This window comes from Notolepis coatsorum, assembly GCF_963971535.1.
Source record: "Notolepis coatsorum genome assembly, chromosome: 17".
Lineage (NCBI taxonomy): Eukaryota > Metazoa > Chordata > Actinopteri > Aulopiformes > Paralepididae > Notolepis > Notolepis coatsorum.
The window spans coordinates 80,269,806-80,294,016 of NC_140181.1; the positions used below are offsets into that span (position 1 = coordinate 80,269,806).

The 24,211-nt window shown below is 46.9% G+C and overlaps 1 protein-coding gene and 1 pseudogene across 2 annotated transcripts in view; both read right to left on the reverse strand.

Moving 5' to 3' along the window:
• The window catches only part of LOC311244103, a 265,083-nt pseudogene that overhangs the window by 86,086 nt on the left and 154,786 nt on the right, over positions 1-24,211 (reverse strand). The window lies entirely within an intron of this gene.
• LOC311243514 (ubiquitin-like modifier-activating enzyme 1) overlaps positions 19,302-24,211 on the reverse strand; it is a gene marked incomplete at both ends in the record, with an annotated part of 65,861 nt that continues 60,951 nt past the window's right edge. The window contains 2 exons of the mRNA XM_084332759.1: positions 19,302-19,425; positions 19,546-19,631. Of these exons, the coding sequence (XP_084188885.1) occupies positions 19,302-19,425; positions 19,546-19,631 (210 nt within the window). The remainder of the gene's footprint in view (positions 19,426-19,545; positions 19,632-24,211) is intronic.

Consider the following 24,211-nt stretch of genomic DNA (forward strand, 5'->3'; position numbering starts at 1 on the left):
AGGGGTGGCGACTGACCTGGAGAAGACTCAGGCCGTCCGCAGCTGGCCCGTGCCCACCACGGCCAAACAGGTGAAGTCATTCTTGGGATTTGTGGGGTACTATAGGCGGTTCGTCCCTGGCTTTGCCCGCCCCTCTGACCCGACTGCTCCAGGGTACTGCTGGACGACCGTCTGCGCCAGTGACCTGGGCGCTGCCCTGTCAGCAGGCATTTGAGGAGCTGAAGAGGAACCTGTTGGAGGCCCCCATCTTGGCCTTCGCTGACTACGGCCAGCCGTTCAGGCTCTACACGGATGCCAGCTTGGAGGGGCTAGGGGCAGTCCTGTCCCAGGTCCAGGAGGGCCAAGAGCGGGTATTGCATACGCCAGCCGTGGCCTTTCCCAGACGGAGCGCAACGACTAGAATTACAGCTCCTTCAAGTTGGAGCTGCTGGCTTTGAAGTGGGCAGTAACCGAAAAATTCAAAGATTTCCTCTGGGGGGCCCAGTTCACTATCTTCACGGACAACAATCTGCTGGTGCACCTGGAAACGGCCCGGCTGGGGGCACACGAGCAGCGCTGGGCGGCCCAGCTCGCGAACTACTCCTACGTGATCAAATACCGGCCAGGGGCTGTCAATCAGAATGCCGATCTATTGTCTTGGTTGCCAGAGGCTGGGAGCACGACGGTCCAGGCAGTGGAAGGACAGGACCCGCCGGGAAGGGAGGCGGAGGAAGCTGCGGACACAGAGGCGGCAGCCCCAGAGGTACTGGACTTGATACAGAGCCAGTGGGAGGATCCGGACCTGCGACAAGTCCATCGATGGCTGACCCAGGGGGCACCGCCAACTCTAGACCGCCGCCATCCATTACCTCCGGGCCTACGAGGCTTGCTGGCGGAGTGGGAGTGCCTGAACCTCCACAAAGGGCTCATTGTGAGAAGAGTGATGGAGTTTGATACACACCTGACCGCTGACCAACTGGTTGTACCCCTCAGTCGGGCCAAGGGTTTCTGGAAGGAGTACCATCGGGCAGCTGGCCATTCTAGTGCCGAGAAGGTGCTTTCCTTGCTGCGGCGGCGGTTCTTCTGGGCAGGCATGGGCAAGGCAATACAGCTCTGGACCAAGGAGTGCCCCACATGTGCAGTAAGCAAGGCCGGACCGGAACAATGGGCGCCTCTGAGTTCCATCAGGAGTAGTTACCCATTTGAGGTGGTGGGTCTGGACCAGAGGTGTGGACTCGAGTCACATGACTTGGACTCGAGTCAGACTCGAGTCACGAATTTGATGACTTTAGACTCGACTTGACCAAAACAAAAAATACTTTGACTTGGACTTGGACTTTAGCACATAGCTGTCAACCCTACCGTTTTTCCCGGGATTCTCCTGTTTTTTTTACCCTCTGCACGGCCTGTTCACGGTTCACGGATTGGCACGTATTTTGTGCTTATTAATTTTTACAAAATGGCTGCAATTCTCCTCCGTGACGACAGGTGGCAGCAGTGTAGATTAGACCGTTATCACAGAAAGTCAGACCGTTGCAACCCGAAGAAGAATAACAGCGACGCGACCGGATAAAGCTCAGAGCTCAGGGGAGAGAGTAGACTGATGCACCGAGGGTGTCAAATCAACTTAGCCAGTGTCTCTTGATTGCCCACTCTGTGGCTTTTGTCTCTGGAACAAAAGGTTTGCAAATCTTCTGTGGATAAAACAATACAAAGTTACTGTATGTGTCTGCAGGAATGTGTAAATGTGTTGGTTGGTGAACAGCCGTTTGCTCTGCGCCTCCACTGTCCCCTCCTGCCATTCCTCCACGGAGAGCATGCTTTCACTGATGCCCAATTTCCTGAATGCGATTTATACATATAAATTGATCCGTTTTAAAAGTTGTCGTGAATTGTCATGGTATGACAAATACAGTTACTGGTAACTCGCAGGTTTTAATTCATTCATTCATGCGAAGCTGTGTGTGTGTTCTGTAATATAGCTGTAGAGACACGGTGTGGCTCATTTTGACAAACATTACTTGTAGTCCAGCATGGGAATAATAGTTTGTTTCCACATGCTGTAGTTTGTAGTTTATTACACGCTAAACATCGCCCATTTCCAAGACAATACAGTCTTTTTTCATTGATCGTGAGCTAAAACGTGTTATGTGGAATAAAAATGATATTCCCACTGCTAAATTAATGACCATAGGTATTTTTTATAGCTTTTTCAGGAACATGACATGTCTTTTTTTATCATGCATATCCTGTTACCTATATGTTTTGCATTTTGCACAATCAATGCGGGCGTGACCACCTGCATTTCACTGTATGTGACAAATAAACCTCTTGATTCTTCTTGAGTTGTCGTATTAATATGTAGCCTACAGTGATGAAGGTATAAAGACACTGGTAATACATTGATTGATTGCTAACTTTAACAGATGGGTACAATACAGTATTGTGCAATACACAATTGTTAAGGGGATGCAGACCAGAGAAGGACTTCTTCCCCCATTTTCAATTCATCATAACATTTATGTATGAATTGTAAGATTTCAATAAATATGAACATGTTAATGCTACTACTACATAAACTGAATTTATACTGAATTTGTCTTACACTTAATGCAGGGATGTTCACAGCATTTCACTTTCAACCAGGTATCTGATTAATTTAATGTAGCAACTAGTTCACCCAGTCCTTGTTGGACTGATAAGTGGTTGCCTAGTGGAGATTTAGGATTCACTGACTGTAGACTGTAAGAAAAAAAGCTGCAAGAAAACTAAATGTCTGGCATCTATGGTTTCCAAATACTGTCAAATTACAGTAAAATCAAATGCATTTACAGATTACAACCTTTATTTAATGGTTAATATTTTGATAAAAGGTAATTTACTGTATTTTTATAGCATTTACACTTTATACTTTAAACATTGATCTTAAGGCGATCACTGACTTTATTGCTTTTATCGTTATATATGCCTATGTTTGTGTACAGCACTTTGAGCTACATGACATGTATGAAAGGTGCTTTATAAATACTTACTTACTTACTTACTTACTTACTTACTTACTTACTTACTTACTTACTTACTTACTTACTTACTTACTTACTTACTTACTTACTTACTTACTTACTTACTTACTTACTTACTTACTTACTTACTTACTTACTTACTTAAAGTAGGAAAACAAAATAATACAGGTTTTGACCAGCAGATGGCAGCGACGAGGCAGCTCCATTGGGATGGGGCGGGGCCGGGTGGGAGGGGGCGGGCTGAGGGGGCGGGGCCAGGAGAAGGGGCGGGGCTAAAACGTGCACGTTTTAGCAAATCGTAATGTTGACAGCTATGCTTTAGCACCAATGACTTGTGATTCACTTGGACTTGAGCCTTTTGACTTGAAAAGACTTGATACCTCCCCCATGCCCAAAGATTAAAAATGTATGTTATTAAATGTATATAATATATTAATTAATTTTGCGCGAATCCACACTTCATTTCCCAGATCCACTTTGTTTTGAAACAATCCGACCAATCACGTTGCGCGATAGCACGAGCGATCCACAGTCAGGAAGTAACGTTACAGCTGAGTTCACTCATTCAGAACGGCGCATCCAGTTGGAAATGTAAAATGCTACCCAGGATTGTTGCGTTTGGTTATAAAAACTATGCGGTGATAAACAAAAAACGAATCGCAGTATCCACGAGGATCACAGACGGAGATGCAACAACGTCCAACTTCGTTCGACACTTACAGCTGCACAAAGATCGGTAAGTGAATGAAAACTTTATTGAACAGATTGCAGAATGGGTACAATACAGTACGGCTCAATACCCACAATTTGTTAAGGGGATGCAGACCAGAGAAAGACTTTTGTCTTGTTTACAGGGTCCCCCATTTTCAATTCATCATGACATTTATGACAAGTAACTTGGCTTGCTAGCTAGTAGCTACAATTAAATCAATGAGCCATCGACAACGTAACATGGCAAACATGCTAACGTTATCACACTCTTCATAAATCTATCATACACTTTTTTAGACTCTTTTTGTATCACAAACAGTACTGTATTTGTAAATCTGGTATGTCATAAATGTAGATGTAGCAGTACTGTCTATCTGTATGTTGTGTATGTCATAAATGTAATGATGAATTGAAAATGGGGGACCCTGATGTAAACAAGACGAAAGTCTTTCCCTGGTCTGCATCCCCTTAACAATTGTATGTATTGAGCTGTACTGTATTGTACCCATTCTGCAATCTATTAATACAATTTTCAATCAATCATTACATCCAAGATACACGGCTGCTATAGTCTTGTCTTATAAAATACATAAACAATCAGCAATGTCTCGCTTGATGAATGGCCAGCAGTAGCCTAATTAATATTAATAAAAGTATTAAAAGTATTATCATTTTAATAATTGTACAATTTTGTCAGATTATCATTGAATGAAACATTTAAACTAGTATGTTCTGGACATGTTTAGAATCAAGGAAGCCAGTGTAGACAATGTATGCACTTCAGTATCACATTACAAGAGAGAGATCACAGGTTACATGTACACATTCTGACATCTGTTTAATATGCTTACCTCTTACAGATTTGAAGAATACCAGATGAACAAAAGCATCACAGATGAACCACAACAGCCTTCAATCTCCCAGTTTATGGGGATCCGTGTAGGGCAGTATAGCATGAATCATCCACAGCAGAAAGCCATCACCAATGCAATACTGTCCGACTTGGTTATTGATTGCAACTTGCCCCTGTCTATTGTGGAAAACAAGAGTTTTCGGCACTTTCTGACAGTAGTTGACAGTAAGTACAGCCCAGTGTGTCGCAGAACATTGACATCAAAAGTGGAGAACGTCGCTGCAGAGAGACGTTCAAAACGTAAAACTCAGTTGAGCAACACAGACCATGTTTCAGTCACAGTGGACATTTGGTCTGACCAAAAGATGAGGGGGTTCCTTGGGGTCAGTGTGCACTGGACCGAGAAAGATGCAGAGAGGATACAGCTAAAGTCCAATCTCTTGGCCTGCGACCGCTTCAAAGGCTCACACATAGCCGAAAGAATCTGTGAGCAATTTGAGGCTATTATGTGATGAGTACAACATCAAAGACAAATTGGACTATATTATTAGTGACAATGCCGCCAACATGCGGAAAGCATTCACAGTGTGCTTCCCCACTGAACAAGAAGATGTAGTATGACGACAATCATCTTGATGACCCAGAGCTCTGGAATGACCTAACCCTGGAGGATCAGCAAACCGTAGATGCAGCTATGGCAAAAAAACAACGCTTGCAGTGTTTTGCCCACACTCTCCAGCTGGTTGTGGGAGATGGTTTGAAAGAAACTAAAGTGATGACTCCTTCTCTTTCAAAGTTATCAAAACTCAGCTCACTGCTGCACACAAGCACAACATTCAAAGATGTGTTTGAGGCTGAGTTTGGGGAAAGAGACATCCCTGCTGCTGTCAACACAAGTTCTCCAATGTGATAATCTAAAGCTCTGTCGTGTTGTAGAACAGGCTGGGCACAAGGAGTTGTTGTTCACAGCACGGGAGTGGAATCTGTTGAAGGAGGCGGTGGACATCCTGAAGCCGTTTGGAGAAGCAACAGATTTGACACAGGGGGAGAAGATAGTCACAATCAGTGCTGTTGTTCCATCTATCCTGTCTCTGAATCACCACCTTGAGAAGCTGAAGCCTAAAGCCCGTTTCCTGAGCGGCCTGGTCAGAAGTCTCCAGGCATCCCTGAACAAAAGATTTCTTGGAATCTTCATCAATGTGAAAATGGCCAGGACACAAGATGGAATCACTGCCCCCTTTTCAGATCCAGTCTACCTCAAAGCAGCGGCCTTGGATCCAGCCTTTTCTCTGATGTGGGTGGAGCACCATGTGCTGGTCAATCATGAGGTCAAAGCAGAGGTGGCACAAACAGTGAAAGGTAAGTGTTATTGAGTTTAATGTAACTTTTTTCCCCTCATAATTTGATTATGAATTATGATATAAACTAAAGGACTGCAACAATAATACTTTTAAGTTTAACCCACTGCATCACCAACACTCTTAATAGTAATAAGGGCTCTTTTGTTTCTGCTATGCTTTTACATGTTTTGCCAGAACTGATCCTGCATGATGCTGCAGAGACTGAGCCACCTGTGCCTCTTGTTGATGAGGATGAGGAAGAGCGAGAGGACCATACCCGTGGACAAGTGGGAGGCCTGTTTGCTGCACACAACCAGAGGCAGAAGAAGGATGCTGGGACCACTCCAGCACTACAGCTAAGTCACTACTCTGACATATCCCAAGGACAGAACGCCCTCTTGTTCTGGGCAATGAACATGAGGACTCTTCCTTCACTGTTCCGAGTGGCCATCAGGGTCTTGGCAGTGCCCGCCTCCAGTGCTCCGGTGGAGCGGGTGTAACACCATGTTATTATGGTTACTGGTAGGGCTATATAATTAGGGCACCCGTGTACAATCTTCAGACAATAAACAGCTGGCTGAAGCAAGCATAAAGATCTAACTGTCTGTCTTATTGATAGTAGACTACAATCTTTACACCACCGACGTCCAGTGGTCCCCTGTTAGGGCCATTCATGTGTGAAATGCGCATGTGTGAAGTGACGCATGCATGTGTGAAGTGCGCATGTGTGAAGTGCGCATGTGTGAAGTGACGCAACTATCAAGTTGCTACAGGTCCTTCAATGGGCCAAGTTTAATATGCTCAACTCAAGCGTGAATTTCATGGCTGGTTCAAATAAAAGCGCACAGATTTGCCACTTTGTCTAAAGTAAATATAGGTTAGGCTGTAATGAATTTTGCGTAAATTTTCATAACGCGATCATTTGCTGTGTAAATAATTAATCTAATTAACGCGATAAACTGACAGCCCTAATAATATTCAATCTAAAATATCCAAAACGAACTTGTCTCAAACCCCGCCGTATTTTCTTCATCCTTCCAATCACCACCACCGCTTTCCTCTGACAAAGGGAAGTAACAGTTGTGATTAGAGGAGGGGGGGGTCACAAAGACAAGTGCTTCTCTCCAGCAGAGGAGTCAAACTCAACTTATTGTTGATTGGTTATCGTTCATTATAGTTTATTATTATTGATTGGTTATTGTTGTTTATTATTGTTGATTGGTTATTTTGATTTTGATCTGAATGTTTCTTCCATTTAATTGGTTGTTTTATTAATTTAATTTAAAAAATCTGTATCTCCTTTCATGTAGCACTTTGAGATTGTTACAAATATAAAGTGCGTTACAAATAGAATTTATTATTATTATAGTTGATTGGTCATCGTATATTATTGTTGATTGGTTATTGTTTATTATAGTTCATTGGTCATTGTTTAGTATTGTTGATTGGTTATCGTTTATTATTAATAATAATAATACACTTTATTTGTATAGCTCCTTCTTGGTTATTGTTATCCTACCTTTAAAATGGATATGGTGATCCTTATTCTTTTTTTCCTCAATATACTCCTGAACTGGTTTTCTCAAGCAGCTCTTGCCCAAATGTATCTAGTTGTAAGACTAACCCTGATTCTGAATATTATTACATTTATAGTAATTAGATTATGTTTTGCCAACAAGTTGATAATGAATATTTTTGGTGAAGCGCGTATTATGACTTGTTTAGGACTCGAAACTCAAAGGTTAGGACTTGGGACTCGACTTGGGACTTGTCAGTCTTGACTTGGGACTTGACTTGAGACTTGCCTCTCTTGACTTGGGACTTGACTCGGGACTTGAGTACCAAGACTTGAGACTGACTTGTGACTTGCAAAACAATGACTTGGTCCCACCTCTACTCTGGACTACTTAACATTAGGTCTGCCGGCCGATGTCTACCCCTACATCCTGGTGATGACCGACCTGTTCTCTCGCTATGCCTTTGCCGTTCCCATCAAGGATCAGACGGCGTCCAGTACGGTCAAGACGCTATGGACAACACTGATCCAGCCCTTTGGGTGTCCAGAGCGGTTTTTGACGGATCAAGGAGCTGCGTTTGAGTCCCGGCTGATGCAGCAGTTGTGTGACGTGTATGGGTGCGTGAAGAGCCGCACGACTCCATACCACCCTCAGGGCAATGGGGCCTGTGAGCGCTTTAATCAGACGCTGCTCTCTCTGCTGGGCTCCCTCGACCCAGACATCCAACCACACTGGCACCATCAGCTTCCATACCTAGTCCACGCCTACAATAATGCCATACATGCTAGTACCGGTATGACTCCTCATTTTGTGGTGTTTGGTCGCCATGCCAGGTTACCAGTGGACTTGATACACGACGTCTCGCCCCCGCAACAGAGAGCCATCCTGGAGGGATGGGTTCACAGCCATCACCAGACGCTGACTGAAGCCTACGAGCGTGTACAGGAGAATGTGACCAAGAGACAGCGGTGGGATCGGGCTCGTTATGACAGAGGGGCTCAAGCAGTACCCTTGCTGCCGGGTGAGCGGGTCTTGCTAAGGAACTTTCGTCGGCGGGCCCATGGGAATTTGGCACCACGGTGGGTACCAAGACCCCATGTGGTTATCGGGCAGCACCGACCCGACCAACCCATGTATCTGGTCCGGCTGGAGGGCCAGGAGGGGCCTGGTCGCACCTTGCATCGAAACAATCTCCGCCCCTGCCCAGCAGGAATGCCTCCACACCCAGATGACTTACTGGAGGGACCGGCAGAAGGTGGGGCACCCCTAGAAGCCCAGGGTCCCCGCTTCCCCTTCCTGCCACTCCCGGCGACCGCCCAGGGCGGTTACATCCCCCCGGTCCCAGAGCTTCACCTTGGCCCCGCTGTACCAAGACCTGTGGAGGAACCAAGGTTACCTGCACAGCTAGAGGAAGCAGGCCTTGAGTCGAATGGACTGGAAGGAGGCCCTGAAGAGATCGAGGTGCCTGTCGATCCCAGGGAAGGAGGGAGCAGCCGAGCGAATGCAGGGGCCGAAGCAGAGCCTGCAGTGGTCCCCCTGGAGGTGATACCGCCTCGACGATCCTGGAGCAGCAACCTGGGCAAGCCACCCATCCGCTTGGTCAAGCTGTGATGACCGGGACGGCCATCGAAATAGGGGGGGGGAAATGTCGAGGGTGGGGGTATGTGTATGTCTGTATGTATGTGTGTTGATGTACCTGCGGGACCCCAAGAGGAGGACACCCCAGTGATGGTCCTGATGAGGCCCTAGATGCTTACCTGGCCGTTTTAACAGGCAAGTGTAATTCTGACTGTGTTGTGCATTGGACTCTCCTATCCATCCCACTGCCGTTGTGTCCTTGGGCAAGACACTTAACCTACTTGCCTCGTATGAATGTGTATGCATGTGAATGAATGTTGGTGGTGGTCGGAGGGGCCGTAGGCAATGATTATTCGCCACGCTTCCGTGAGTCTGCCTCAGGGCAGCTCTGGCTGCAATTGCAGCTTACCACCACCGGTATGACTGTGTATGAACGAATAATGGACTCTGTAAGCGCTCTGGGGTCACTGGGGTGTCATGAAGAGCGCTATATAAATCCAATCCATTATTATTATTATTACTGCACCATGCTGTCCCTTCTTCCCTCTTAGGTGAGGTCCATGGAGTCCCGGTGGGAGCGTGGCGAGCCGTCCTGTGGGGATGGTGATTTGTGCAGAGGCCAGTGACAGCAGGCGAGTGCGGGGCCACCAGAGGGGGATAACCTAATTGCAGTCGTACAGTCTACACATGTGGTCCCTCTTTCTTACGCAGCTGGGGTGTGCCACTGGAGGGAGCAGGAGATGGATTGGCTGGCTGGCGTGGAGGGGCGGTGCCCGGAAGGACGGGCGCTGTTGAAAGGAGGATTTGTGTTTGGCAGTAAGCAGAACAGAGTCGCACGGACGAGACGAGGAACGCGGAACTGCGGAGATACGAGGACACGCTACCCTTCTCTCGTGCCTTTTGCCACGGAAGACACTTACTGCTCAAGCCTGCTGTGTTCACTTTCTCTCTGGGGAACGAGTGGAGCCGAAACCAAGAGAGAGACATTGTAGCCACGCTACACGCCGTGAGTAAACACCAAGTATCGGTATATCTGTGCCGGATGAATGTACTGTTTCCCAAGCTATCAGTAGATATAATATAAGAATATATGAACTGTGCTATAAGGAACTTTGGATAATACAAACTGACATTACAAACTGAAGAGAATTGAGAGCACCGCATGCTGAAACGCTGCTACTATTAACACAGGCCCGCTCGTTGGAGAGCAGTACAACGGGGCGGCCAATTGACTAACAAACGAACGTAGGAGCTCGACGTGTGTAATTAACTGTGCTATTTCCTTGCCGCCAGGAGGACACTACCGCATTACCCTGGTCTGCTCTGTACTAAGTAGTAACCTATTCCCCGGTCCCAGTCGGAACGCTTTTCAGCCCGGGGCCGTGGGAGAGAGAGGGGGGGGGGGGGGGAAGAGACCCTCCCCACCCACGCGCCTCCGGGTCGCGTTATATCCTTTTTGTCGTATTGTCTACCAACTATGACCAGCGCTTTTCACTGCCCCAACCTAGGCTAGGATGTGGGAGGAACATTCTGGCCCCAGACCTCGCAGCACCCCATACCCACTACTATAGACATGCCCCCTTATCTTTGCTGTGTGCCACCAGTGTGTATTGTTCTTAATAGTACTTGATTATGTGCTGTGACTCCCTGAGACCAGATGTGTGGTATTGATATTCTCAGGCTATGTTTGTAGTGTAGTGTGCAGTGTGATTCTGGATTAGTTCGTGACCATTTCCAGACCTGGGTGCAGTATCAGCACCATACCCCACGTGTGCAGTGTTTTAGGGGCAGAACAGATAGTGGGGGTGGGAGTAGCAGCTTGGGGTTGGCCTACAGTGCAGAGAAGCGCTTCCTCTTTTATCCACCCTAGGCCTACGGGCACTGGTCTTTTAGATTCGGTTAGTTAGTAGTTATTTATCTAGGTTATGAACTTGTATGCTATATATATATATTTCCTGTAATAAAGTATTTCTTATTGTTTCTTAAACATTCTCCCGTGTCTGTTTGTGGTCTTGGGGAAATTCATGTGTGGTAGGTCAGCTGAGCCCTTTGGGAAGTGTATCCGTGCGTTTGCACACTTTAACCCTAGATCTGGATACTTCCCATGGGGGTCTGGTGACATTCAATGTTCTAACAACAAACCCTAACCCAACATTCACATTTTTGGCAGTTGTTAGAATGTTCGACACATTTGTACCACATGCACAAACCTGCTTGATTATTGCCCCAAATAGCATGCAAGTTGGACAATGTCTGGAAAGAAGAGGCTTGTGGGTACCTATAAAACCAATGTTCACTCTGATATATTCATGTGAACGGCCAAGGGACCTTTTGGAAGATGAGCATGGCAGTTTTTTCTAGGCGAATATTTTACATAATTTTGAATCATTGCCTATTAAAACCCCCTTCCCAACAGTTGGGCTTAATGAAAATGATGATTTCACATGGCGGCCATCTTGAAATCCATCATGATGTCTCTGCATAGCCCTAGTGGCTGTGTGTGTGTGTGTGTGTGTGTGTGTGTGTGTGTGTGTGCGTGCGTGCATGCGTGTGTGTGTGTGTAGGAGTGTGTATGTTTGAGAGAGCATCAATACCATTGACTGTCTGTCTCTTTCTCTCATAGATCGCCAGATGCATACCGTACATACTGTATGTGCTGATGCTCAGTGGGACCTCTCGGTATTAGAGCAACGAGAGGGAGAGGGAGAGAGAGAGGGGGGGGGGGAGCAGGAGGGAGAGGGGAGCAGGAGGGAGAGAGGAGGAGAGAGAGCAGGAGGGAGAGAGAGAGAGAGATAGCAAGATAGAGAGAGAGCAGGAGGGAGAGAGTGATAGAGAGAGGGGGGAGACATAGGGAGAGAGAGAGAGAAAGGGAGAGAGATAGAGAGGGAGGGAGAGAGATAGAGAGAGAGGGAGAGAGACAGAGGGAGAGAGATAGAGGGAGAAAGATAGAGAGGGAGGGAGAGAGACAGAGGGAGAGAGATAGAGAGAGGGAGAGAGATAGAGAGAGGGAGAACAGAGGGAGAGAGATAGAGGGAGAAAGATAGAGAGGGAGGGAGAGAGGGAGAGGGAGAGAGATAGAGAGGGAGGGCAGAGGCTAGAGGGTACAGATTGACAGAGAGCAGGAGGTGGAGGGAAGGAAGGAGACGAGCTTGCTTTTTTATTTTATGAGTCAGACAGAGTGAGAATGCACCTCAATGAGTTATCTGCTTCTGTCTCTAACCACCGCCGAATTAAACTCATCCATCCTGAGAGAGAGCGAATAAAGAGAGACAGAAGAAAGAGAGCGAGAGAATAACGAGCCAGAAGAAAGAGAGCGAGAGAGAATAAAGTGAGACAGAAGAGAGTTAGAGAATGAAGAGACCTAAAAAAAGAACGAGAGAAGATAAAGAGAGACAGAATAAAGAGAGTGAGAGAAAAGCGTGAGAGAGAGAGGAGAGAATGATGAGACAGAAGAGAGAGAAAGAGATAGCAAGCAAGAGAGAATAAAGAGTCATAGAGAGAGACTAAAAATAGAGTGAGAGAGAGAGGGGAGAGAATGGTGAGACAGAAGAGAGAGAGAGAAAGAGGAAAGAGAGAGCAAGCAAGAGAGAGAATAAAGAGTGATAAGAGAGAATACAAGTAGAGAAAGAGAGAGAGGGGGAATCAATGTCTCTGCAGAACAATCATATTTCACCTGTAGCTAGTAGATATTTTGGCTTGCATAATGCAATGTGAGGATAAAGTGTCCTTTATGACCAGCTGAGCCAATACACCCCCCATAGACCTCCCTTTCTCTGCCCTTCTATCTGTGCATCTGTAGGCCTACTATGGAAGGAGCACAGCTGCTCTCTCCCTCTCTCTCTGCAGACCACAAACACTTGTCTCCTTTCCTCAGTGGGTTCTACCGGAGCCCTTAGTCCTTGATGAAAACACCACAGGAGACGCCATGCTACTTTCCTCAACAGGGAGGGGGAAATTAACGATAACAAAGACAATCTGACTTATGAATTAGCGCTCTCCCTCTCTCTCCCACCGGTAAAGAGAATCCGGTTCCCCTGCCCTTTCTCCTCCCGGTTCCGCTAGCCGTCTACGTCGGCCTCTCTCGCAGGAGAAACGTACGATTCTTTGAAACCGGAATTTGTGTGAATTTAAAGGTGTTTCGTGGTATTGCAGCTGTCCTCGGCAGGGGGGGAGCAGCGCATACCCAGTCAGGAGAACAGTTAGCAAGGCAGAAGATGAGGGGTAGCGTTTTGGCAGCCGCGGTTATGATGGTATGGGGAGCCACAGCCACAGAGTGCTGATAACACAGTGACTTGTTGGATCCATCCTTACAGCAGCTCGGGGTGTTACATAAGGTGTGATGGAGATTGAAATACCATACCGCTGACAAACGAAGAGGGGTGAAAGCGCTCAGATACCAGAGTCGTCCTTCGTCCGTGTTTTTCCACCTTTCCTCTTAAACGGCGAGGCGAGTGGGACGTGATGAAACGCGGTCAGCATTGGGTATTTTAAGCGCTTCATTCATACTCTACTGTACTGACCGTAACTGCGTTGGCCCACATAATAGCCCAGTTTTGACACTTTCCTTGCATACCTGTAGCGTACTGGGAACCATGGCTGCCCTAGTACTGTATATGCTCAGCCGGTGCCCTAGTATACGCTCGGTTGGTTCAGTGCTGTTCGTGTGAGATCAGCAATGTGGAAAAAGCCTGTTCCGGGCATCGGGCTGGGGCTCAGGTTTTGGGTTAATACGGGGGGCCCAGGTAATGTAAGATGGAGGATGATGCTTGATCTCCAGTGGGCAATCTGCAGGGAAACACAAGCCCCCCCCATCATCACCTCTCTCTCTGCTGCTTCCCCCACTGTGAAAGGCCAAAGCAGTCATTCACACCACAGACATAATTATGGAGATAAATAAGAAGATGGTGAAAAGAGGACATGAAGACAGAAGGGGAGGGAGGAAAATGAGGGATTGGCCAAAAGGAAAGAAAGAGGATGCCAAGAGAGAGAGAGAGAGAGAGAGAGAGAAATATATGAAAATACACAGAGAAGAGGGAACGAGAGAGGAGGAGGTGGCGAGAGGAGAGATGAGGAAATGACAGATTAGGATACAGGAATGGGAGCTGAGAGTATACAGCAGACTGGGCTAATGAATGACACTTTAATGAAGTACTCCTCTGTCTCTCCATATCCGTTGCTCTTCTCTTTGTTCCCCTCTATCTATCCCCCCCTCATCTCCTCTCACACTAGCGGGGGGGGGGGGGGATAACTCATTATTAATGTATTGTTTCTCCTCGCATATACCGGATTTTCCCCCGGAAAAAGATGGTTAGGTCCGCCGGCGAGCGCCTTTTGACGAGAGGCCCGATGCGAACCAGCGGCAGACAGATAGGACCCTGTAGTTTCTGTGATTATGGAATCATGGAATTGAGCATTGATAAAAGATTCCGTAGGGCCTTACATGCCGCTCTCAAAGATCTCCATTTCAGTGTCTTTGGTGGCACCCATGGAGAAAAGCGGCAATTATGTAATATATGAACTTATTTGTAAAACGTACACATTGTACATATTTGATACAATACGTAAATAAATATATGACTTAAACAGAACGTACATTATGTACCTTTTTCCCTGTGGTCAATTAATACTTTATTTAGGCTCAGTTACCCATACTGTACGACTCTGAACTGAATTTATACTACTTACCTATACTGCTTTCACTGTCTACAACTGCCCTACACTGTAATCATAGTAATCATAATAATCTTAACTACCCACCTCATACTATAATCTACCCATATACTCTGTATGATAAGCATGTACTACAGTGCTGTTTAAACCGCATATTTACATTTATATTCTTATATTTATATACATATTTACACCATATATTCACATTTATACCTCATCATATACCTGCATAACCCCTCTTACTTCTACACCTGCATATAATCCATAGCTCTGTATGATAGCATGTACAATAATGCTGTATATACTGTATATATATATATATATTTATTCTCACCACATATATATCTATCCACACCCGTCTGTATTTACCTGCACATAGTCCTTTTACATATCTGTAGATACTAGATCTCTATACTAGATATCTGTACATATCCTTCTCTTACTAGTTACGCTGCTGGCCAGTATGACTACTAGTCAAAGTCAGCTTTATTGTCGCTTCTCATAATGTGCAAGACATAGAGAAATTAAATTGCGTTTCCCCCTTCCCACGGTGTATATAAAAAAAAAATCTAATATAAACAAAGTAACATATAGGACACTATAAACATAAGTAACATATGGGACACAATGTACAACACTATACAGTATAAACAGTGGCTAACTAAATGAATGTATCATTGAAATAAATATAGGAGGTAAAAGAGAACTTAGTTCAAATCCTTTTTACAGGCAGTGGTACATCAGAGTCAGAGTCATAGATTTTATTTGCCATGTATGGACGAATCCACATTGGAATACAGGTACAGAGCAAACACTGTGTGTCTACAACTAATCCAATACAGGAGCAGAGTAGAAACAGTACAAAAAAGAAAAAAACACAGACAGTATAAAAGGACAAATGCAACATCCCCTAAAGTGCATATGATAGTAAAGTGCATAATGCATAGAGGCACAATTGACAGTAAAAGTGCATATAATCAAAGTGTGTGATGCACATACACACAGAAACAGCACTTCCACAACCTGACTAATAACACACAAATAAAATAGGATAATATACAAATCTAACCTTTGGAGTTATTCAGGCTGCGCACAGCACTGGGGAAGAAACTCTTAGTAAACTGAGAAGTAGAGCATGTGATAGAGCGGTAGCGTCTGCCCGACGGGAGGGGGACAAAGAGGCCTGCGGCTGGGTGACCAGAGGGGTCGTTGATAATGCCAGAGGCATGGGAAAGCAGCCTGGCACCATAGATCTCTTCTAGAGCTGGCAGGCTAACCCTGATTGTCATAGTAAGTATTACTAATAAATAATGGCAGTAGAATACAATAATGGCAGTAAAGTACCACCATACTGTCTTTACACCTGTATCACTGTCAGTGGTGCAGTCGTGGTCACACCCGGTTACACGCCATGATGTTACCAGATCACTGAGGCAGAAGTACGCGCGATCGCGCACGGATGTGTACTCGCGTGTACGCGCACACAAAAATGCGCTGTATCCATTCGTTGTGACTAAGTACCCGGCCACCGTTTTACATAACAAAAAGCGCAGGTAGACTAAGTGTCTGGGTGTTGGCTATCTGAATGCATCTCCCCCTTCATTCTGTGTGACACAGGCAGTGGAGGTGAATACTAATGTGGCTCGGAATTCGTGATGGGGGTCTACCTGCTTATGATATTGAATCAAGCGTCTGTGCTGCGCGCCAGCTTTCCACGCGCACATTCACACAAATAGAGAGCAAGAAGAGCTTGTATGATAGAAAGATTGCACTTGCGTATATGCGCTTGTGTGTGTGTGTGTGTGTGTGTGTATAAATCAGTTCTGTGCGCATGCACGTACCCGCGCGCGTGGCGTGTTACCAGTTCCCATATTACGACTGCACCACTGATCACTGTACATATTTTTTTTTTTATCCACTTTTTCTCCCATTTTCTATGTTTTCTCCCATCCCAATTTCGTATCATCCAATTCAACCCTCCCCTGTCATGAACGCTGTTTCTTGCCTCCCACAAGCCGGCTGCAATGTGGACTAAGTCATACATAGCACAAGTCCCCTCCGGTACTTGAGGTAACAGCAGTCGCATCTTTTCACCTGCGCAGCTCGATCTCTCAGTGGCGAGGAGTAACGCGTGGGAGGCTCACGCTGCCCCCGACACTTCCTGATTCTACTGCGCAGGCGCACCAACCGACCTGTAGGAGACGCGGTCCACAACGCCCAATCCCCACCCTTCAGTTTCCCTCCCCGTAATACGGCCAATGTGTATTACTGCGGACGACCAGCTAAACTGAAAACAATGTGGAGAGCTGGATTCGAACACGCGAACCCAGCGTCTCCACATTGGTGGCGAGTGCCTTGCCCACTACACCACCTAGCCGCCCTGATCACTGTACATATTATACTACAACTCTGTACATACATCTGATTAGCACTACACTCAGTAGTCCTAATTTGTATATTTTATACCCAGTTTAATCACCTGTATATTGCTGTCGCACTTTACTGTTACATTTGCACTCTGGTTGGATGCCAAACCTATTTCAGTTGTACTGTACTTGTGCTGTATAATGACAATATATTTGAATCTAACCTAAATCTAATCTAATTGACATATTTTAAGAAAGATCTTTTCCCCGGGAATGTTGCAACAGACACCTATCAGTGGGCCATAGGCTCATTCACCATTGTGTTAACTCATTCTGCGATAGATAGTGACTTAACAGACGTTTATTAAATGGAGATCTTAGAGATTGACACCTTAAGTATTGAAATGGCCAGTGAATGTTATGTGAGACTTTGGCCTGTTTGACCTTCAAGATTGAACTTGGGCGAGTGGCTCAGGAGGTAAAGCAGGTAATCGGAAAGTTCCCGGGCAGCGTGTCGAAGTGTCCTTGAGCAAGACACTTAACCCCTAATTGCTCCCAATGAGCAGGTTGGTACCTTGCATGGTTGCCTCTGCCGTCGGTGTGTGAATGTGTGAGTGAATGGGTGAATGCGAGGAACAGAAATTGTAAAGCGCTTTGGATAAAAGCTACTGCTTAGGGAACAGCCGCACCGTTAGCCTAGCATAGCGTCATTCACTGGAAGTAGGTGTGCCTGTGTTGGAAAAAAAAAAAAACACAAATGAAAAAAGAAAATAAGTGAAAACTCAAGTCATGTGCAAGTCCCCTCCCCAGCCGCCTATTGCTTATTAACAGCGAAGGAGTGCGCCGAATGCTTCCGCGTTTTCCCTGATTGGTTGTGACACGCCCCGCGGCAGGCGCGGCAACCGCAGAGCGGAGCGGAGCGGCAGAGCTTGTGGCATTATTTAGCCGTAAACCGCCATGATTCTCATTCGAAGCTTAGCTCACCTGGCAGCGCGGCGGTCCTGCGGTCCGTTGGTTTCAAGTTCGAATCCCATCAATCTTTTTTATTTTTATTTTTTTAACGTGTATTCTTTTGCCGGTTAAGGTTAGGCATGGTTAAGGTTAAGGTTAAGGTTAGGCAGTGTTTCGGAGTTGGTTAAGGTTAGAAAGGTTAAGTTTAGGCGCTGTTAAGGAGCTGGTTAAGGTTAGAGTTTGTCTTAGAGAATGGCAATATTCTTTCTATGGTTAAGGTTAAGGTTAGGCATGGTTAAGGTTAAGGTTAAGGTTAGGCATTGTTTCGCAGTTGGTTAAGGTTAGAAAGGTTAAGTTTAGGCGCTGTTAAGGAGCTGGTTAAGGTTAGCGTTTGTCTTAGAGAATGGCAATAGACAGCCTATTTCCGCACTGCCGCTCTCTCGCGCTGCCGCGGTCACATGGTCACATTGTCACATTCTTGCACTCCTCCGCTGTTAAAAAGCAACACGCTCCCCAGCCACAGAGTGCCAGATAAGGGGGGGGGGGGGTGGCGATGGGAAGGGGGGTTGTTGACACACCAAGCAGCCCCACACACGGGAGGGGGGTCCAGTCTGCCTGCGCCCCTGTCCCCGAGAAGGGCTCTCTGGGTTATTTTACAGTTAGGAGAAGGGGCAGCCTGTGCTTACATTTTGGCTTCTTACGGTTTCCAAATTGTGCGTCTCAAGCAGAATAAAAAAAAGGCAAAGAAAATTGTCATTGTCTGAAATTTGCATCAGTTCATGCCTTGTGTCTTTTTTTAAACGCAACATGTGTGTGTAGAGAGGGAGAGGGAGAGAGAGACAGGGGCTGGAGGAGGGAAGATAGAGAAAGAGCCAGGAGATGGGGAGGGAGAGATGGAGCATGTTGGATCAAACAGCCTTTATCTAGAAGTGCTGAGGGCCGGAGGGGGTAGAGAGGGCCGGGGGGGAAGGGGAAAGAGGACCGGGGGGAGGCGACGGTAGCTGAGCTACGTGGGCAGAGGAGAGGAAGGCAGACACTAAGGTTTAGCATTAAAGAGGATCAGATACAGAGAAAAGGTCAAAGAGGTCCACTATACATGCTCCCTCCTCTCAGGACAACCCCCCCACCTCCCCTCCCACAGCCTAACATACATATAGGCATCTTAAAGGTCAGCTTCCCTGGGGGCTTATGTACAATCAGGCACAGATTGATTGATCCCAAATGGCTGACCTGAATATACCCCCCCCCCCCCCACACACACGCTCCTCTCTTCTGCCCCCTCCCTCCCTCATCTCTGCTCCCCTGGGTGGGGTTCAGCGGATGGTGTATCTGACGTAGGGCACGTCCACGTCTTCGTTGCAGCACAGCTCAAACACCAGGGCCTTCACGTGCTTACCCAGCTTCTTTTTGGACACCATAGTCACCATCTCCGTCATCCTGTGGGGACCGCAAGGGGAAACGACCGTTATGACACGAGGAATATTCTTTTGTGGAATTTTGAGGGGAAAAAGGAGGAATTCTATGAAGAGAAAAAAAAGCAAACACAAGTGTACTCACGTCAGTTCCAGCCTCTCTTTGAATTTGGCACCAGGCATGTAGGACACGCCCTGAGAGAGCATGGTGATCTCCAACTTATGCTCATTCTGATGGAAAAGAAAGTGGTTGTAAGTAATAATTGTAACCTGGTTATATATACAATATTCAATACCATAGTCCCCTCCATACTCATAGCCAAGCTCAGGGACCTGGGCTTGAACTATGACCTCTGCCAGTGGGTCTTGGACTTCCTGACGGGCAGACCCCAGGTGGTGAGAGCAGGCAACTGCACCTCCTCATCCATCACCCTCAACATAGGGGCCCCCCAGGGCTGTGTTCTGAGTCCCCTCCTCTACTCCCTGTACACACACGACTGTGTGGCTCAGCGGAGTAGCAATACAATCATCAAATTTGCCGACGACACAGTGGTGGTGGGCCTGATCTCTGCCAACGACGAGAGGGCCTACCTGGAAGAGGTCAAGGTCCTGGCGGGATGGTGCCAGGAAAACAGCCTCTCCCTGAACGTCAGCAAAACAAAGGAGATGATTGTGGACTTCAGGAGGTCGGGGGTCAAGGACTACAGCCCCCTCAGCATCGACGGGGCACCGGTTGAGAGAGTCAACAGCTTTAAGTACCTCGGAGCCTACATATCCGAGGACTTGACATGGACCACACACATTGACAGTGTTGTGAAGAAGGCACGACAACGCCTCTACTTCCTCAGGCGCCTAAGGAAGTTCCAAGTCAGTCAGAAGATCCTTAAGAACTTCTACTCATGTACAATAGAGAGCATCCTGACTGGCAACATCACCTCCTGGTTTGGGAATAGCACTGCACAAGACCGAAGCAGACTACAAGTCAAGTCAAGTCAAGTCAAGAGTTTTAATTGTCACGGCATACAGGTATACAATGAAATGCGGCTGGTCTTGCCCGCGACGATGTGCAATACAGTGGTACAACATATAATAGAATCCAATAAAAATACAGTGGTACAACATATTAATAGAATCCAGTAAAAAACAACAGTGCAATAAACAGGTACATGGTGTGCCATCTCGGTATCTGTACATAGTATTTACAGAGCATATAGGACATGCTAGGTAGCTTTAGTAGTGCAATACACTGTTCCTGATGTTATACTAATTTAAAGTGGCCTTTCCTCTGGCCATAAGTGTGCGTATGTGCGGCATGAGTGTTAAAGTGGCTGCTAGTGTGTGAGCGTGCTCAGCGTGCGTGTCGTGTATGTGCTTGTGTGTGCTTGTGTGTGGATAGTTCAGTTTCTGTGTCTCTCAATGTTCATTGTTCAAGGCTCTGATGGCCTGGGGGAAGAAGCTTAGCCTAAGCCTCTCCGTCCTAGTAGCTGGGGTTCGCAGGCGTCTGCCTGACCTCAGCAGCTGGAACAGGCTGTTATTGGGGTGGTGGGGGTCTTTCATTATCCTGCAGGCTCTGGATTTGCACCTCTTGTTGTATAGAGCCTGCAGGGGAGGTAGCGCAATACCCGTGGTACGCTCGGCTGAGCGCACCACTCTCTGTAGGGCCTTCTTGTCCTGTGCCGTGCTGTTCCCATACCAGGCAGTGATGTTTCCGGTCAAGATGCTCTCTACAGCTCCTGAGTAGAAGGACTGGAGTATCTTCCCCGATACTCTGAACTTCCTTAACTGTCTCAGGTGGTAGAGGCGCTGCTTCGCTTTCTTTACTACTGTGTCTATGTGTGTTGACCATGTCAGATCCTCTGAGATGTGGACCCCCAGGTACTTGAAGCTGCTCACCCTGTCCACGGTAGCCCCGTTGATCATCAGTGGTGTGTGTGTCTCCTGCTGTCCTCTCCTATAATCCACGATCAGCTCCTTGGTTTTACCAATGTTCAGGAGCAGGCTGTTGTCCTGGCACCAACGTTCCAGTACCTCAACCTCCTCTCGGTAGGCCTTCTCGTCGTTGTCCGAGATCAGCCCCACCACCACCGTGTCGTCGGCGAACTTCACTATGGAGTTGGAGCTGAACTTGGCCACACAATCGTGTGTGTAGAGTGAGTACAGCAGGGGGCTTAGAACACAGCCCTGGGGGGACCCGATGCTCAGGGTGATGGTGTTGGAGGTCTGACCCCCCCACCCTGACCGCCTGGGGTCTTTCACTCAGAAAGTCCAGTACCCAGGCGCTCAGGGCGGAGCTCAGACCTAGCTCGATCAGCTTGTCCACCAGTCTGGTGGGGACTATGGTGTTGAACGCTGAGCTGTAGTCAATGAACAACAGTCTCACATAGCCCCCCTTCTGACGGTCAAGGTGGGAGAGAGTGCTGTGCAGTACCTGGGAGACCGCGTTGTCAGTGGACCGGTTTGTCCTGTATGCAAATTGCATAGGGTCCATATCACTGGGGAGAGAGGCACAAATGTGGTCCTTGACCAGCCTCTCGAAACATTTCATGACCACAGAGGTGAGTGCCACCGGTCTGTAGTCATTTGGGCATGTTGGGGAGGGTTTCTTCGGTACAGGGATGATGGTAGACATCTTGAAGCAGGCAGGGACTACTGACTCCGCCAGGGATTGATTATATATGGCGGTGAACACCGGGGCAAGCTGGTTTGCACAGGACTTAAGTATGCGTCCTGTTATACCATCTGGACCCGCAGCCTTCCTGGTGTTCACCTGCATAAATGCTCTTCTCACACTGTGTTCCGACAACGAGAGAGCGCCCCCGCCCCCCCGCGGTTGCCCCCCCCCCTCCACAACAGCCGGTGCGCCAGTGACGTCACTAGCCAGAGGGCTAGCGGCGACACTGTCTACACCGAACCGAGCGTAGAAGGAGTTGAGTTTGTCCGCGAGAGAGGCGTCGTCGCTGACTTTGTAGTCAGTTATTGTCTTCAGTCCCCTCCACAAGCCTCTTGTGTCGTTTTGTGCCATTTGTGTCTCCAGTTTCTCAGCATATGTCCTCTTAGCAAGTTTAACAGCCTTGCGCAGAGTGTAGACTGAAGCCTTGTACTCTTCCATATTTCCTGACTCTCTGCCCAGGTTATAAGCCGTGGTGCGTGAGTTCAGGGCTGTTCTTATAGTGCTGTCCACCCAAGGTTTCTGGTTTGGGAAAACCCGCGCCTTCTTTGTGAGGACAATACCGTCTGCCACAGTTGATATGTAACTCACAACGGTATCAGCGTACTCGCTGACGTCACTGGCGCTTCCTTTAAACATGTCCCAGTCTGTATCCTCGAACGCATCACGGAGCGCGGCCTCTGATTCGTCAACCACTTTTTTGTCTCACGTGACACGACGACGTCACGCGATCTTTGTTTGTATGCTGGGATTAAAAAAATGGAGTCGTGATCGCTCGCGCTTGCAGAGCCCATCAGTGGCGGAGCCGCTACAGCCTTGTAGCCAGCTTTGAACGGGGTGTAACAGTGGTCGAGTGTGTTTCCCCCTCTTGTGGAGCAGGCGATGTGCTGAAAAAAGGTCGGCATCACTTTTTTCAGATTTGCCTGGTTGAAGTCACCAGTCACTATCGTCGCGGCTTCCGGGTGCTTGATTTGTTGTTTGTTGATGTGGTCGTGTAATTCCACCAGCGCTTTGCCAGTATTTGCCTGTGGGTGAATATACACGACGGATAGAATGACCGCGGTAAACTCACGGGGTAGGTGGTACGGGCGGCACAGGATTTGGAGATGTTACAAAGAGTGACACGTTCAGCCGAACGCACAATTGGAGGGGGGCTCCCCACCCTCCAGAACATTTACAACAAGCGTTGCAGGGGCAAGGCTAAGAGAATCATTAAAGACTCCAGTCACCCGAACAACTGCCTCTTTGAACTGCTGCGGTCAGGCAAGCGATACCGGAGTCTCAAGGCAAGCACAGAAAGACTCAGAAGAAGCTTCTATCCCCAGGCCATCAGGCTGCTAAACGAACAATGAACACTACACAACAACAACCATCAAACGCACATAGCACACACATCCACACGCACACACTCACTTTAAACAAACACACTGTAGCACCCACTCCCCACACTTTATATTTATTGATGAAGGATTGCACTACAACTCGTACACCTTACTGTAAATTGTACCTAAATTGTACCTCATCCCATTTCTGCTTTGCACTATAGTACTGTACATTAGTACACTGCATAGTATTGTATATTATATGGTAACTCAGTTACGTCTATTCTGCATCGAACATTGTACATATGTCTATACTGAACACTGTGACCTCATTTTCTACTTCTAAATTACATGCTATACTATGTTATTTGATACTATCTTGTCTAGCACAGTCTCTGGAGCGTAACAGTAAGAAGCATTTTGTATGAAAGTATTCTGTACTTCTGTATGACAACTATTAAAGAAACTTGAAACTTGAACTTGAAACTATACACAGGTATGTTACTCTATAATTAAGTAAATACTTGTCATCTGATTATTTTAAATGCGTCGGATATAAGATTTATACTGTTGCAGAATTTAAAACCTTGATCTCCAACCTTTGTCAATCAAATTGTACTTACTTTTGCCTTGCCTTATTGTTATGATTTTATATGTGTGATTCGAGTAACAAAACGATACACAGGAACACAAACGCACAGTTACAATAAAAACACATTTAGTGTTTATCTCCTCAGCACACACCGATCTCATCAGCGTGAGAAGTCAAGTTGAACTCATTTGCACCCAGGAAGACACAGCATCAACCTGGTGCATCAGTA